Source organism: Helicoverpa armigera, chromosome 16 (assembly GCF_030705265.1).
Source record: "Helicoverpa armigera isolate CAAS_96S chromosome 16, ASM3070526v1, whole genome shotgun sequence".
Taxonomy (NCBI): Eukaryota; Metazoa; Arthropoda; class Insecta; order Lepidoptera; family Noctuidae; genus Helicoverpa; species Helicoverpa armigera.
In genome coordinates this window covers 11,695,746-11,711,475 of record NC_087135.1, presented here as the reverse complement: position 1 = coordinate 11,711,475, position 15,730 = coordinate 11,695,746, and the positions used below count along the sequence as shown (strand labels likewise).

At 44.2% G+C, this 15,730-nt stretch overlaps 2 protein-coding genes across 2 annotated transcripts; one reads left to right on the top strand and one right to left on the bottom strand.

The window, feature by feature from the left end:
* The first annotated feature begins 204 nt into the window (after nt 1–204).
* On the top strand, nt 205–10,573 carry LOC110381586 (ribosome biogenesis protein BOP1 homolog). The gene is made up of 13 exons (XM_049844175.2): nt 205–391; nt 1,215–1,325; nt 1,764–1,841; nt 2,800–3,031; nt 4,520–4,682; nt 4,760–4,901; nt 4,966–5,289; nt 5,359–5,526; nt 5,591–5,765; nt 6,344–6,831; nt 8,282–8,427; nt 8,696–8,845; nt 10,397–10,573. The coding sequence occupies exons 1-13, from the start codon at nt 308–310 to the stop codon at nt 10,548–10,550; spliced, it is 2,415 nt and encodes an 804-aa protein (XP_049700132.2). The 5' UTR covers nt 205–307; the 3' UTR covers nt 10,551–10,573.
* Nucleotides 10,574–12,492: 1,919 nt separating this feature from the next.
* LOC110381592 (eukaryotic translation initiation factor 3 subunit F) lies at nt 12,493–15,186 on the bottom strand. The gene is made up of 6 exons (XM_021341938.3): nt 15,026–15,186; nt 14,663–14,809; nt 13,315–13,538; nt 13,061–13,186; nt 12,835–12,987; nt 12,493–12,622 (listed from the first exon to the last, which is right to left on the bottom strand). Exons 1-6 carry the CDS (start codon nt 15,132–15,134, stop codon nt 12,548–12,550), a joined length of 834 nt encoding a protein of 277 aa, XP_021197613.1. The 5' UTR covers nt 15,135–15,186; the 3' UTR covers nt 12,493–12,547.
* Nucleotides 15,187–15,730: the final 544 nt, after the last annotated feature.

Sequence of the window (15,730 nt, the reverse complement as noted above, 5' to 3'; positions counted from 1 at the left end):
TTTTGAGTCAAGGCAAGGGTATGGTGAAAACCGCTATTTAAACTTTAAAAAAAAGGTCCCGACGAATTGAGAACCTTCTCCTATTTTTTTGAAGCTCGGTTAAAAATAACCCCTGATGGGAGGAGGAGAGAAGGGTAGGTTTGACGATCGTACTGTTATTTTGTATTTTTTTGGATTGACAACACTGATCGCAGTAAATTGACAGTTCAATCAATGTGACAGCGGCACGGCGAGAGCGATTAGATGTCAAAAACACGTGTTGTTATTACAGTGAAAAGGGAAATAATATGCGATTATTATAGTTAAAATGCCTCCATTTAAGCAAGGATTACTCAAAAGAAAAGCGGGATTTGAAGGATCTCAAAATGTATCGTTAAAAGTTTCTAACGAAGTAAGTGTACATTTATAATTCATGAAATCGCAGTGTTTTGTTGCAACTCACCATGCTGCCGGTTGTCATCCGTTTATCATTATTGTTCTTTATATATTTTTAACTACATATAGTGTAACCAACATAATACGCAATAATCAACATAATGAATACCCAAAATTTAGCACCTTACACTCATTTGCATTTTCAATCGCCTGGCTATGTAACACCTGTGCGGATCGATCAACCGTTTACTAATGCTTGGCGTGATCGGTCGATCTGAGGATGGGTGATCATCTAGTCATGACGAGTTCTTCCGTACTTCGGAAAGTACGTTAAGTTAGTGGATCCCTGGTGTCGTACGAACATCTTTTGGCAGTCGTGTTAGTAGGGGTAGCTAGGTTTGTGCATGGTATTTGTTATTTAAAGACAACATTGGGATTTAAGAAAACTGTACATTATGCAACATGTTTTCTGATAAACTTTGAGTTACAGTGTAGATGCTAATATTGTGATAGCCAGAAGCAAATAGCCATTTCTAAGCCCATTCTTTGTCAGTACGGGTAGTCATTCAATGTACGCATCCATCCTCCAAGCATTTTTTTCTCAACTATGTTGGGGTTGGCTTCCAATCTACCCGGATGTAGCTGAGTACCAGTGCTTTACAAGGAGCAACTGCCCTATCTGACCTCCTAAACCCAGTTATCCGGGCAACCCAATACTCCTTGGTTAGACTGGTGTCAGACTTACTGGCTTCTAACTACCTGTAACAACTGCCAATCATGTTTTATTTTTACAGTATTTTTCTTAAATAATTGTAAAATGATTGATTGATGTTTTTCAGTCAGAAGAAGAGTCAGAATCAGAGGAGTTGATAGCTGGCACACTGGATGCAGAAGGAGACGCTACCGACTCGGAGCACGAGGCCGGAGATGTCTCAGATCATGAACAAGATGTAAACTTTACTCACTAATATCAACTTCATACAATTAGTTATTCTTTCACATGTGAACACTTATACGTTATTTGGTTATTGCTTTCATGATGCCAATACATAAGGGATATATTACACTTACCAAATACATATTGTGGTCCTATGTGATAACAGTATAACAGCTTTTTGAGTATGCTATACAACATTTGAGTAGGCACTTAACTAAAGATACTACTGTTTATTTAAAAGTTTAGTTTATACATAAAATGTGGCTAAAAATAAATATCGCAATGATATAACAATGACTTGCTTTGCAAACTTTTGGCAGGTGTTTTTGCAGAATACTTAAGTAATGGCATAGAAATAGGCTTATTTAAATTATAAAAAGCAAAATATTTGTAATACTATCCTATTAATATTCATTGAAGTGGTTAGAATAGAGTTAAGAAAATGTTTCAGGAGGTACTATTTGATGAGAGTGCAGACTCTACATTTGGAGATGATGACCAGCCAGACGACGCTTCAGATGGATCATCAGTGAGTATTTTGGCTACAAGTCACCCGTCCCAGACGATACCTTACCGGCAAACTGTATCATTCTTTACAATACCTAGGCAATGTATGAAATATTATGATCATACGGTCTTCGAGTATGAGGGCGCGGATTCGACTCCAAGTCAGGCAAGTACCAATGCAACTTTTCTAAGTTTGTATGTACTTTCTAAGTATATCTTAGACACCAATGACTGTGTTTCGGATGGCACGTTAAACTGTAGGTCCCGGCTGACATTCAACATCCTTGGCAGTCGTTACGGGTAGTCAGAAGCCAGTAAGTCTGACACCAGTCTAACCAAAGGGTATCGGGGTGCCCGGGTAACTGGGTTGAGGAGGTCAGATAGGCAGTCGCTTCTTGTAAAGCACTGGTACTCAGCTGATTCTGGTTAGACTGGAAGCCGACCCCAACATAGTTGGGAAAAGGCTCGGAGGTTGATTAAAATTTAAGGGTGCTCCTTAAAAATAATCTTTATGATTGTGATTTTACTATAATCACAGAAATCCTAAGAAATCGAGGGCTACCTACTGTCGAAAAATGTAGACATCGGGAAAAAACTTCGTGTGTATATTGGTTGAGTCTATATGTTTTTCCTTTCATTTATTTTTATAAAGCTGTATTTGCCGCCATTTGGTTTTGTTAATTTGATGCATCATGAATCAATGAAAAATAAATGGCAATAATATAATTGCTTGAAGACTAACCATAGGGAAAATATACATTTTTTTAAAATCCCCCTACATAAAAACATTAATTCCCTTTAATAAAATAAAATAAGATAATTCGAAGGTGAATACGTATACATTTATTTGTAAGCATATATTTATCATTTTTGTATTTGACTTAATGAAGTTTATCGGTTATGTTGTGTTGCACCCTTAGCGTAAATAGCTTACCCTGGGGCTAACCGACCGACTGACATAATTATGTGAATTGCCACAGGAGCTAACAGATTCGGAAGCTGATGATGATTCGGAGGCTGATGACGACAGCGAGGAGTCGCGGAGCGCGGACAGCGGCGCCGAGTCGCACTCCTCCGCCAGCGACACCAAACCACAGAAACAGAAAGCGAACAAGCCAGCTCGCAGCAACAACAACAGTGACGCCAGTATAGACAGATTAGCAGATACCATCAAGAGAGCGACTGTTAACATACAACCAGTAGAACAGAAAGGTACGTCACACACACATCCAAACCAAAACACAAACACATGCATTACTTACGCATCCGCTGCACATTCATTGTTAAACTTCAAAAGTAGCTAAAACTGTGTCGATAGCCAAGTGTCGCTGAACAATTTTAATTTATGTTTTTTCTCCGTCTTATTATAGCATAAGTAATGAGTCTTTTGTTTATAATAATTATTTTTTAAATAGCAATTAAAATATTTTATACTTTACACTTCAGATCAGTTTGATTGAAGTTAGTTTTATGGCAGCAAAAAAAAAGTCTAGCTTTGACTTCACATCATAATTTACATGATTCAAATGGATAAAATAGTTTAAAGCCTAGACCTTTAATTGGACACGATTACACAGATTTCAATACTTTTAGATTTAGGCTGCGTTAAAAACAAACTGACTGTCAGCGGCCGAATGTCAGCGTGTATGCATATTAGGCACTAGCTGTTTTCCCGCGGTTTCACCCGCGTCCCGTGGGAGCTACTGCCCGCACCGGGATAAAATATAGCCTATGTTACTCGCAGATAATATAGCTTTCTAATAGTGAAATAATATTTAAAATCGGTCGAGTAGTTTTTGAGTTTATCCATTACAACCAAACAAACAAAGTTTTCCTCTTTATAATATTAGTATGTCGGAGATTGTCAATATCACGGACACTAAACGTCACGCAAGCGCGCCCTCGGGTGGCGTTTCCGGTGAAACAACATTTTGGCGCGCTTGGCAGAGTGGTGGCGGTCAGCGTGGCGTCCGCGGAGCTCAGTCTTGATCGAGTCTTGGTCGAGGCTTCGTCGAGTCTTCGTGGAGTTGTCGCGTTACTGCCTTTCGTTACGTGTAGTGTACCTGATGTTATTGCCTAGCGTTGTAGTACCTAAACTAATTGTAGTGTCTTATGATTTTTGTATTGTAACGGTTCTTCTAACCTAACAGACAGACATGTGTTGCTGGGGAGTTTGTTCCGCCACTTCTTCTCCCCAGCCAAAACACATAGGAAGTGGCGAAGGGCGGGCGTTTTGGGGGCTGTCTTTTGTTCTGACTAATTTGAATAAACGTTTGAGTTTTGAGTTTGTTTGAGTTTTGAGTTTCTTTGAGTTATCTCTTTGCTTGATTACCCTAACTGATGTCGGACGATAGTGCCATCCTGATGACGCCTCCGACAAGTATAAGTAGATAACGTATCGTCGGTTACATGTGAACGAAAAAGTGAATAACGTTCGCTCACATTCGGCGGCTGACAGTCAGTTTAGTTTGAACACGGCCTTAATGTTGTTGGAGTTCTGGTGGCTAACCTACTTTTTGTCAACTTGAGTGTTTAGTTACTTTTGAGCTTTTAGAATGTGTAGTAAAATCCTGCGTTATTGTTGTCAAGCAATTTATAGACGTTATATAGCGACTTTAGGAGATAGTAACTACAATGCTAATGCAGTAGTTATCAAATGTGTTGTCGGTTTGCGCGACTGAGTGGAGCGACGCGTTGCAGACGAGTACTCGTCGGGCGACACGTCGGACGAGGAGGACCGACGCAACACGCGCGGCGCCGTGCCCGCCTGGTGGTACCGCGACTACCCGCACGTGGGCTACGACCTGGCCGGCCGCCGCCTGCTCAAGCCGCCGCAGCGCGACGCCATCGACGACTTCCTCAAGTGAGTAGCGCGCCGCCGCCGCCGCCGCCGCCTCGCCTCCCGCCTCACCGCCGCCGTCACGTGCCTTCTCTGTGCAGGCAATGCGAGGATCCCGACTTCTGGCGCACCGTGCGCGACCCCAACACGGGCCAGGACGTGGTGCTCAGCAAGCAGGACCTGGAGCTCATCCAGCGCCTGCGCGCCGGCCACGTGCCCGACGCCGCGCACGACGAGTACGAGGTGCGTAGCCCGCAGCCCGGCGCCCGCGCCCGCCGGCTTCCGTCTGACGCGCCTGTGTCCGCAGCCCTGGGTGGAGTGGTTCAGCCGCGAGGTGCTGGCGACGCCGCTGCGCGCCTTCCCCGAGCACAAGCGCTCGTTCCTGCCGTCGCGCTCCGAGCAGCAGCAGGTGGCGCGCCTGGTGCACGCGCTGAAGATGGGCTGGGCCAAGACGCGGCGCCAGCTGGCCGACGAGCGCCGCGCCCGCCGCAGCAAGCAGTTCTACAACCTGTGGGGCTCCGGCGACGCGCCGCGCGGCCTGCAGCGCCACATCCCCGCGCCGCGCCGCGCGCTGCCCTCGCACGCCGAGAGCTACAACCCGCCGCCCGAGTACCTGCTCGACGCCAAGGAGGTGAGTGCCTCGTGAGAGCTCGCGCCTCGCGCCCCGCGCCGCCCGCCTCACCGCCTCGCGTGTCCGCAGATGAAGGAGTGGAACAAGCTGAGCGAGACGCCGTGGAAGCGCAAGTACACGTTCCTGCCGACGCGGCACGCCAGCCTGCGCGCCGTGCCGGCCTACGAGCGCTTCACGCGCGAGCGCTTCCTGCGCTGCCTCGACCTGTACCTGGCGCCGCGTGCCATCAAGATGCGGGTGAGTGTCGGCCCGCCTCGCCCGCCTGCGCCCGCATCAGCGCCTGTAGCGTGTGTCTGTGCAGCTCACCATCCGGCCGGAGGAGCTGGTGCCCAAGCTGCCGGCGCCGCGCGACCTGCAGCCCTTCCCCACGAGCGAGGCGCTGCGCATGCGCGGCCACGCGGGGCTGGTGCGCAGCGCGGACTTCGACCCCAGCGGCCAGTACGTCGTGTCCGGCGGCGACGACGGCACCATGCGCGGTCAGCCAACCTTACATTTGCTCTCTACCTTTTTCAATGTTTCTATAGAAAACCAGTAGTGGAAAAGCTTCATTATCTCCCGAGCCTGGTGCTGCGAGTACCAGAGTTGTACAAGGAGCGACTGCCTATCTGACTTTCTCAACCCGGGCAACCCGATACCCCTTGGTTAGACTGGTGTCAAACGTACTCGCTTCTGACTACCCGTAACTACTGCCACGGATAATAAATGACAGCCGGGACCTACAGTTTAATGTGCCCTCCGAAACACAGTCATTGATGTCCAAGATATAGGTACTAAATATTAATTAAATAAAACTCAAATTATAAAAAAACATTTATAATTTGAGTTTTATTTAGTGCAGCATTTAAGTCCTTCTTACTGAAATAATAAATATAAAATTTTATATGTTAATGGATTAAATATTAAATACAGTTTCGATCAACTATCTGCTACCTTTCCGAAGATTGTATTTTTCGTACATTTTGAGCAACGTATCATTGTGGGCAATCTGTGAGACGGGCGCGCGACTCGTGCGCGGGTGTCGTGCCGCGCCTGTAGCCTGTAGTACCGCCCGCAGTGTGGGAGGTGGCGACGGGGCGATGCTTGCGCGTGCTGGCGCTGGGCGGCGCCGTGGCGCGCGTGGCGTGGCTGCCGGCGCCAGGGCTGAGCCTGGTGGCGGCGGCGGTGGGCGAGCGCCTGCTGCTGCTGAGCCCGGGCGTGGCGCCGGCGCGGGTGTCGCGGCGCACGGACGAGCTGCTGGAGGCGGCGCCGGCGGCGCGGGAGGCGGTGGAGGCGCGCGTGGCGGCGGCGGTGGCGTGGGCGGCGCCGGCGCCGGAGGAGTGGGCGCGCGGGGTGCGCGTGCGGCTGGAGCACTTCCGGCGCGTGACGCACGTGGCGTGGCACGCGCGCGGCGACTACGTGCTGGTGACGCTGGCGGACGCGGCGGCGCGGGCGGTGGTGGTGCACCAGCTGTCGCGGCGCCGCTCGCAGCTGCCGTTCACGCGCAGCAAGGGGCTCGTGCAGTGCGCGCTCTTCCACCCCTCGCGACCCCTCATCTTCGTTGCCGTAAGTCCTTCTAATTATTTTGGTTTTGGATGAAAAACTCAAAATTGCTATCAGGTTTTCCAAGACCCGTCTCTTACGATCTGTTTAATCGATATTTTTTCATACGTGATTGAAAGACTTGCCTGATATTTATACGAAAGTTCATTTTCAAATTAAATCAAATATTTTTTCATCCCACCATCTCGGACAGAGCCTTTACGCTTTGGGGCCGTTCAAATATTGCGTAAGCAGATTTATTACAATTATTTACCTCCCCCCCATCCCCCTTGTCAGCAAAAGTAGACAAAGCTTTTAGCCCCTCCCCCATGCTTACGTAAACATTTTTCAATTAAAAAAGGATTTTTTTAATATTATATAATTATAATGTATACGTGGATGAAATTATTATTTTCATCCCACCATCTCGGAAAGAGTAGTTTTACCCTTTGATATCTGAGCGCAAAATCCGTTTTTATCCTCTAGAGCGGCAAAGTGATTTGAATTTAGAACATCGTGTGCAATACTCCATTTGTGACAATCTTGATAAGACTTTTCAAACAAATACATATTAAACAAATAAAATACTGCTTAAATTAATTATTCAATTAATTAAGTAATTTTTATTATTGTTTTTACATAGATTTTTAACATCATTTTTAAATTGAGTTTTCAAATAAATTAACTTTAATAGATAATACTTTTTAATTTGATACTCATATGTACTCGCGCCATTTTGTTTTTTTGCATTTAGTAATTTCCTCAATGAGGTGGGATGAAAAGTTACGTGTTGCACTCGAGTGCAAAGATTTTTCACCTTGTGCTCTTTTGATTCCCTCGCTGTCGCTCAGGATTCTAATTATTGAAACACTCGCTACGCTCGTGTTTCAATTTTAGAATCCTTCGCTTGCTCGGTCATCAAAATTGAGCCCGCGGTTAAAAAGCAACTTTGCACTCTTGTATAACAAATAACTATTTTTATTGTTTTGAGGTCGATTTTAAACCTCATTACATTTTTAAACTGAGTTTTTGCGTAAATAAATTTTAATAGGTAAGAACATCTTTTTAACTTGCCATGTGTGACGTGCGTGCCATTTTCTTTTTTTGAGTTTAGAAATTTCCTCGATGAGGTGGGATGAAAAGTTACCTACGTGTTCCGCTCGAGTGCAAACATTTTTCACCTTGTGCTCTTTGGATTCCCTCGCTATCGCCCAGGATTTTTTTTATTAATTTAAGAATCCTGAGCGACAGCGAGGGTCATCAAAATTGAGACCGCGGTTAAAAAGCAACTTTGCACTCTTGTATACCTAACAAATAACTATTAATTGTAAATTATAAGTACCTAAACAAAAGTAAAGACAGTGCGTTATGTCTTGCCATCGATGTTGTTCAAATGTTGTTTGACACACTTTCTCATCTCTGTACGTAAATAAGTAGACAACCGGGCGGTACAGTGACGTTGTGTGTGGCGCAGACGCAGCGCGTGGTGCGCGTGTACGACCTGGTGCGGCAGGAGCTGGTGCGCAAGCTGCTGACGGGCGCGCAGTGGGTGAGCCACCTGGCCGTGCACCCCGCCGGCGACAACCTGCTCGTCGCCTCCTACGACAGGAAGTGCGTCTGGTACGTGCCCCCGCTCTCCTATGTTACGACTTGTGCTATTTATACATATATGTATAGGTTGTGTTATATTGGGGATTGCGCAATAGTTTGAACGGATTTATCTTGTATTGTATCATGGAGGGTCAATTTGTAAAATGTTCAGTCTGGGACTTAGGAGCCGATTCATCGAAAAAGAACCCACGCACTCAAACTCGAGAGATTGGCTCTTTACTAGGCCACCACGAGTTTTTCGGAAATGAATTATTATTGGAAAAAAAATTACGTGCAGGTTCGACCTGGAGCTGTCGTCGAAGCCGTACCAGACGCTGCGGCTGCACGGCGGCGCGGTGCGCAGCGTGGCCTTCCACCGGCGCTACCCGCTGTTCGCGTCCGCCGGCGACGACGCGCACATCGTCGTGTCGCACGGCATGGTCTACAAGTCAGTGCCGCCACATACACCTCATATACTAAACAGGACTGCGCACTTATACACAAAAAACGAGCCCAGTCAAACAGTTAGTACGGAGGCCGTCTGTCCCTTTCTAATAGGGTGACTATGAGATTAAGATATGTGAGACAAATCCGAATTTGCTAAGATTATTAAACACAGATTGGTATTGAAGCCTTAACTTACGCAGTTTGTTAGCTTAAGATACTAATATAGGCTTTTAATAATTAGCGGGAATTAGCAGTATAAAAGCAGTAAGTGACATTTGTCGCTTTTCTTCATTTTTTTGGGAAGCTTTAACAATAGTACAACAGTTTTAGAATCCATCACACATATTTTGACTCATTACAAGAATTCATGGGCACCCTAGTTGTTTGATTTACGAAAATGTTATTATTAGCTAACCTGTAGGACGATATATTCCAACCACAAGCATAAACGCAACTCTTTTTCACCATTTAATAGTTTAAATTGATTTAATTTCGTCAAATAAAATGGCATCTGGTGGCCAGAACGCTGCATGAACATATCAGGGGCCCGATTCTTCTAATTTTACTTAAGCGACATACGATTCACGTTCGACTGAGATCCAATCCCGACTCGATTACGATTGAAGCGTATGTGGCATTCCGCTATTTTTTCTTTGAAATAAACGTTTTTATCCTTTTCTGTCATTCAATAATGAATCATTTTGTTTGCAAATGATTTACGATTGCAATATGATTGTAGAGCAAACTACCGTATAGACCAAAATCACCAAAATAGCAGACCAATCGAAAACCAATCGAATATCGTTGGAATACGATTGGTCTTTTATTAGTAGCACTAGCAGAATGCCCGATATGGTTAAAACTGCTGTTGCGATCATATTGCGATTCGAGTTCTATTCGATTTTTGACATTATTAACTTAGGATAATCGGGACCCGGGGTTACTGCTAGAAAATAAAAAAAGCACTATAAAAATTTATGTTCTTTACGTTTTAAGAATAAATACGAATAAATTAATGCGATTGTTATTAACCTTTTGAACGCCAATGTCGGCTATAGCCGACATGAGCAAGCGTGCCCTGTGCGCCAACGACGGCTATACTCGACAAAAAACAGGTCGCAGAAAAATACAAAATAAACCTATTAAATCATTACTTTTATGTATTTTTTAGTAGATATTTAAAATTAAGATTTTCGGGCTTGGCGTACAGGGCATAGGAATACCGATATGGCGTGGCGGTGAAAAGGTTAATTTGTTGACTTACAACTGTTAAAATAAGATAAGAATATAAGTGATTCAATTGCTTTTTTGGGAAGACAAAACTGTTGATCATAACATTTTTTTATGCTGGCAAGGTGTTAGAACGAGACACACGGCCTCCGTTCTAACTATCCCTTTCGGCTCGGATTTGCCTCTGTGTATTATGCAGCCAATTTAGTACCTTATTGCGTTGGAATAGAGTTAATTTTCGTAAATATATATTTTGAGAGTGCGCAACTTGTTTAGTATAATATTACATGTATGGCCGCTAACCGCAGTGTTCCCTCCGCAGCGACCTGCTGCAGAACCCGCTGCTGGTGCCGCTGAAGCAGCTGGCGGCGGGCGCGGTGACGGAGCAGCTGTGCGTGCTGGAGCTGCGCTGGCACCCCGCGCAGCCCTGGCTGCTGGCCGCCTGCGCCGACGGCACGCTGCGCCTCTACTCCTAGTTCACAATATACGCTTACAGCCACGGCTCTGCTTTTATTGTCTTTCGCCCTGCACCATACCCCACCTAACACCCAATGCGAAGTTTTTACTATGACGAATGACCACATTATGTTGTATTGATATTTCACTTCAAAACCTTTCAGTACTTTCGATTAACACTATCACGTTATGTTGTTTCTTTCCCTGGAATGAAGATTCGGCATCTTCATTAGGATTTGCGAATTCCCCGGCGAAAATGGCCAAATTTTTTTGTTTTATTAAGTCGCGATTCGAACCATGTTAAAAACGTTCCAATTAGCTGCAGACCGAATTCCATTTTTTCTGTACCAAGTAACCAGCTCCCTGGAGTCGAGCATCCAAAGTTTCCGCTACACAACGTTGAGTCCGTAAATTGCTTAACAACAATAACGCCAAAATTCGCCACTCATTCCTGCCGCCACACTTGTTGAGAAAGGATCCAAATCATGCTGCTTGCAAATCATATTGAACTGCCTGCTCGCACGCACAACATAACTGTTTTGCCTATAATTACATATATGGGAGGATTAAAACGTAATACTCTACTCGGCACGTTGAATTTAAAGGATCATGCCCATATTAGTATGGAGTCAAAACTCAGCAACGCCATGCAATGCCCAAATTCCAGTTCTATGTCATACGATAGCTTTACAGCCATATTTGTAAGATATCTAGATTTAATATTATATAAAGCACCGATTCAAAAGATATTGGACATTAAACATGATAAATTCCCACTGGTTTTTTATACATTTTATCGTTTATAGACAGCATTGCTATTAGTTTTTCACTAGGAACTTCATGATCATCATGAATTCATGACTTAATTGTATGTTATTAGATAAACATGTCAGTTATTTGAATATATTGTATACATTAAATGAATATATACATGGGCCAAAGGACGAGATTCCAGACCGTAATAAATAAAGCACGATTGAAACGATGTCATGTACTGCAATATCATCAAGAATGTCTTATTATTTTTTAACCGGTGCTTTTTAAGACTTCAAATTATCATCATAATTCTAGTTTTTATTTAATAGGGCTATCTTGTAATATACTTTCTCTGGGCGTTACTGGGGCACAGATGTGCATGGTCCTTTAGATAACAGCTCCGGGCTGTCAATATCATTATGTAATATCTTTAACAAAAACAGACAATCGGCAATATCACGTCGGTCTTTGAGTGGTAATAGATGGTGTTTCTTACAGAGTTGGAGATAATCGACTGAATGATATGAAAGGTTTTGACGAAAGCTGAGAAATTTTATGAATCGCCTTTGTATGTTTTCAATGCGGTCGATGTACTTATTGTAACGCGGGTTCCATATCTGAGAAGCATTACTCCAGCCAGGTGACTCCTAACATAGGTGCACTATTTAAAAAAATTTTTAGTGTCTTGACATTTCTAAAGCACTTAGAAAAGCGCATTATAAATCCAAGCTTTATATAACACACAATCAATATACATTTTCGATCTTTGTAAAACATTTTTGTGCCAGGACATTCGAAATGCGGCTATAGATGCCTTGACCACTGGGGGCGTACGCCACGGATCTGAAATTTTCCACCTCTATAATCAGCAGTGCCACTAATGAGTACTGTAACTAGTACAAGGTGAAAGTTTTTAAATTCTCGAAAACTACACGCAATTTTTTGTTTTACGAATATTATAGCTACTTTTATAAGAAATACATCAATGCTTGAGTACCTATACTCTAAGCATTCGGTAAGTACTCCGTAACCACGCAGTCGGAGATAGTTTGTGAATACGCGCGCATTCGATGCGCTTCGACTCTGCGCTAAGTAGTATAAATCGACCCATACATTGGTTCGCATGAAGTTGTTGCTGTTCTCTAGAGCGAGTAGTCCAGAAGAAACACTGAACTTTAGTGTTGAATGCAAAAGACTAAAAGTCAATTTAGTAGAAATATGTTTATTGTATGAGAGGTGAGGTGTCGACCGGCGCTGCGGCTCACTGCGACGTGAGCAGAGTGAGCTTCTCGTTGAGCTGCAGCTGTGTCTTAATGAGCTGCGCCAGAGTCACCACCTGCACACACACACACACTCAGTTATTATCTCCTTCCTCCACAGTTTAACTCATACTGTTTTCATTGCACCAGAGTCATTGTCAACTGATCACAGGCTAAAGAATGCTCGGTACTCTAGGTCCGTCAGTAGGTGAAGTCGGTTGAGTGGCAATGGTATTAAATAATGTTTTAGTTATGTGTAGGATCGGTACAGAAGGAAGGGTGTAATCACCATGAGCAGGTCCTTGACGCTGGAGGCGAAGGCGTCGGCGAAGGTGTCTGCGGCGAGGCTGGGCACGGAGTTGACGAGCTCCAGCAGCGCGCGGCCCGCCGCCGCCTGCCCCTCCGTCCGCTCCGCCAGCACCTCCTCCACGTGCGACACCACCTGCACACCACGCTCACTTGTACTGTCCACTGCCCCGCGGCTGGACACCGAGCGACTGAGTCATGACGGTCACCTGGTCGAGGAGGCCCGACAGCTTGGAGGCGGCCTCGGCCACCTGCGCAAGGTCCAGCATGGGCTGCACCTGCCGCGAGCGCCCGCCGCCTCCCATCGTCTTCTGGCACAGGTTCAGCCCCACGATCTGCAACATGTCTGGCCGTCATTGCACTGCCTTCATGTGAACCGATACAGCATGAGCAATGATCGTTACTTCTGGGAGTAGTACGGAAAATAAACAAGAAGCAAAATGATAAACTCTTGGTCGGCGACCTCGGGCTCGTAGCAGGCGAGGCCGACGTCGATGGGCGTGAACATGCAGCCCTGCTTGCCGCGCGGCACGCCCAGCGCCACGCACACGTAGGCGCGCAGCCCCATGCGCGCGCCCGCCAGCGACGTGTCCAGCGTCACGTGCACCGGCGAGCGGCACTCGCGCGCGTAGTACTCGTGGATCACCGACGAGTGGTTCGTCACCTCGTTGCCGGTCGCCCACCACCCTGCAAGCAATGCCTCGCCTCATTCTCTGTTCCTTTCAGACATTATGAACATCAGAGAAAAGTAATAAATCTCCATCTCTACAATGATAACCATGCTGCATTTTATCTCAATTGGATTAGCCATTACAGTGTGAATATGTTAGAAACTCACACAATTTTCTAGAATTCATGCATATCTGCATTACCTTGGGATTCCCTGGGATGGGAGTGGCTGAGGGAAACTCCCCCGCCCCCCGTAAGATCATTAATTAATTAAGGCATGTGTTGCATTGGGCTAGCCTAGTAAATGTATGTATGATAAAAAAATAAAATGTTCAGATAACAATAAAAGGGAACTAGAATCAAACCTATTTATAATTTTTGATGTTCATAAATGGTTGTAAAAGCCTAAATGAAATAAAGTTATTAACAAGAGTGCTGAAACAGACGTTCTTGTCATGGATCAACAATTAATGTTATGTGGAGCAATTTTGACTGTCTGTGTCTCATTGAAGAAGAAACTATTAGCATTAGGGCTGCCATCCGTCCGGGTTTCCCCGGATTTGTCCTTGTTTGGAGGCCGTCCGGGGGCCGTCCGGGTGGGGTTTCAAGAAGAGTCCGGGGAAAACCCGGACACTTTTCATGTAAGGAAGCACCTCATTGAATTTAAGTTAATAGTAAATAGATTACAAATTAGGTATTATTTTGTCTAAAAGAATTGTAATGCTGCGGGGTAATAAAGGGAGGGAAGCGGTCTGCAATCTGCAACTATTATCAAAATGAAGAAAGCTAGTGTATGTCGGTATTCGAAAATCCGGGACTAAAAGGTGCAATTCCTGGACACGGAACAAGACTAGTAATTCCTGGACAATCCCGGATTTCCCGGCCATCTGGCAGCCTATATGTCATCAATATTTGAGATTTGACTGTTTTAAGATAGGTCTTGATCAAATAGTCTGTGTTCAGCATATGTCATAATTCTACACAGTAGTCAAATACTGATAAACTAAACACTTGAATATGTATATGTAGTCCCTTTCAAAATAAATTAACTTAAGGCACAGTAAACGGTATGTGGTTAGAGGCCGGCCAGAGCAATCAAGCAACAGTGCACAATAACAATATCACAAATGATTATATCTTACCAACAATATTTTCTGAGGCATTAACGCGTCTGTTGAGCTCGTACACGTCCATAGCGTAGTTGAGTTCAGCCTCCACCTGGTCGGCATGTTCCTTGTGTGGCACACAGAAGCAATTTGTCACTTCCACGACGCCCTTGTCACAGGTGCCTGTAAATCACAACATAACCTCAAAACTGTATAATTTTGGGTCGAAATTTCTTATGAGCATTAATCTTGTACTAAAGACAACATATATATCACTCGTATATGACTTACAATTATGGTTTTGGCTCAAAATCGAGAAATACTATACGTAGATGGGTTTAGCTAAACGCACTAATTATAACCTATGAGTACTTATATTGTTGCGAAAACAATGCTTACCCAATAAGGTACCAATAACTCTGTGTGAATCCGCATTTCGACGCTCATAAGCATCTACAATTTGGAATAAAACTACTGGGTGAATCTTGACACTTAAGTTCAGCGCCATGTTGGTTTATCAAGAACCACAGATTGTGTTAGGACAACAATAATCCTTTTTTTAAACTGACAAATGCCATTGCAAACTCGATACCATAGACATAATATAGTAAACAGGACTGCGCACTTATACTCAAAAAACGAGCCGAGTGAAACAGTTAGTGCGGAGGCCGTCTGTCCCTTTCTAATAGGGTGACTATGAGATTAAGCTATGTGAGACAAATCAGAATTTGCTAAGATTATTAAACACAGATTGGTATTAAAGTTTTAACTTACGCAGTTTGTGACCTTAAGATACTTATAAAGGCTTTTAATAATTAGCGGGAATTAGCAGTATAAAAGCAAGAAGATTCGAAGTGAAGACTGTTTTTTTTTGTATTTTGTGAAGAACATAAATTTGTGTTTTGCTTTTTCTTTTATTTTCTAGTGGTAACCCTGAACATGCTTGGCGCGTATTCAGCATTTAAATTTTGTTTATATTTTTTTGTATTAAATCAATTTAAACTATTAAAATGGTGAAAAAGTGTTGCTACCACAGGTTAGCTAATAATAACATTTTCGTAAATCAAACGACTAGGGTGCCCATGAATTCTTGTAATGAGTCAA

Bases quoted from the DNA above. Each gene is read 5' to 3' on its own strand.
- LOC110381586 (XM_049844175.2), top strand. From the start codon at position 308: ATGCCTCCATTTAAGCAAGGATTACTCAAAAGAAAAGCGGGATTTGAA. The intron at 4,902-4,965 runs GTGCGTAGCCCG...CTGTGTCCGCAG, and splicing joins CCGCGCACGACGAGTACGAG to CCCTGGGTGGAGTGGTTCAG. The intron at 5,766-6,343 runs GTCAGCCAACCT...TACCGCCCGCAG, and splicing joins CGACGACGGCACCATGCGCG to TGTGGGAGGTGGCGACGGGG.
- LOC110381592 (XM_021341938.3), bottom strand. From the start codon at position 15,134: ATGGCGCTGAACTTAAGTGTCAAGATTCACCCAGTAGTTTTATTCCAA. The intron at 13,539-14,662 runs GTAAGATATAAT...CATTGCTTGCAG, and splicing joins TGCCTCAGAAAATATTGTTG to GGTGGTGGGCGACCGGCAAC. The intron at 12,623-12,834 runs GTGATTACACCC...GTGTGTGTGCAG, and splicing joins GCGTCAAGGACCTGCTCATG to GTGGTGACTCTGGCGCAGCT.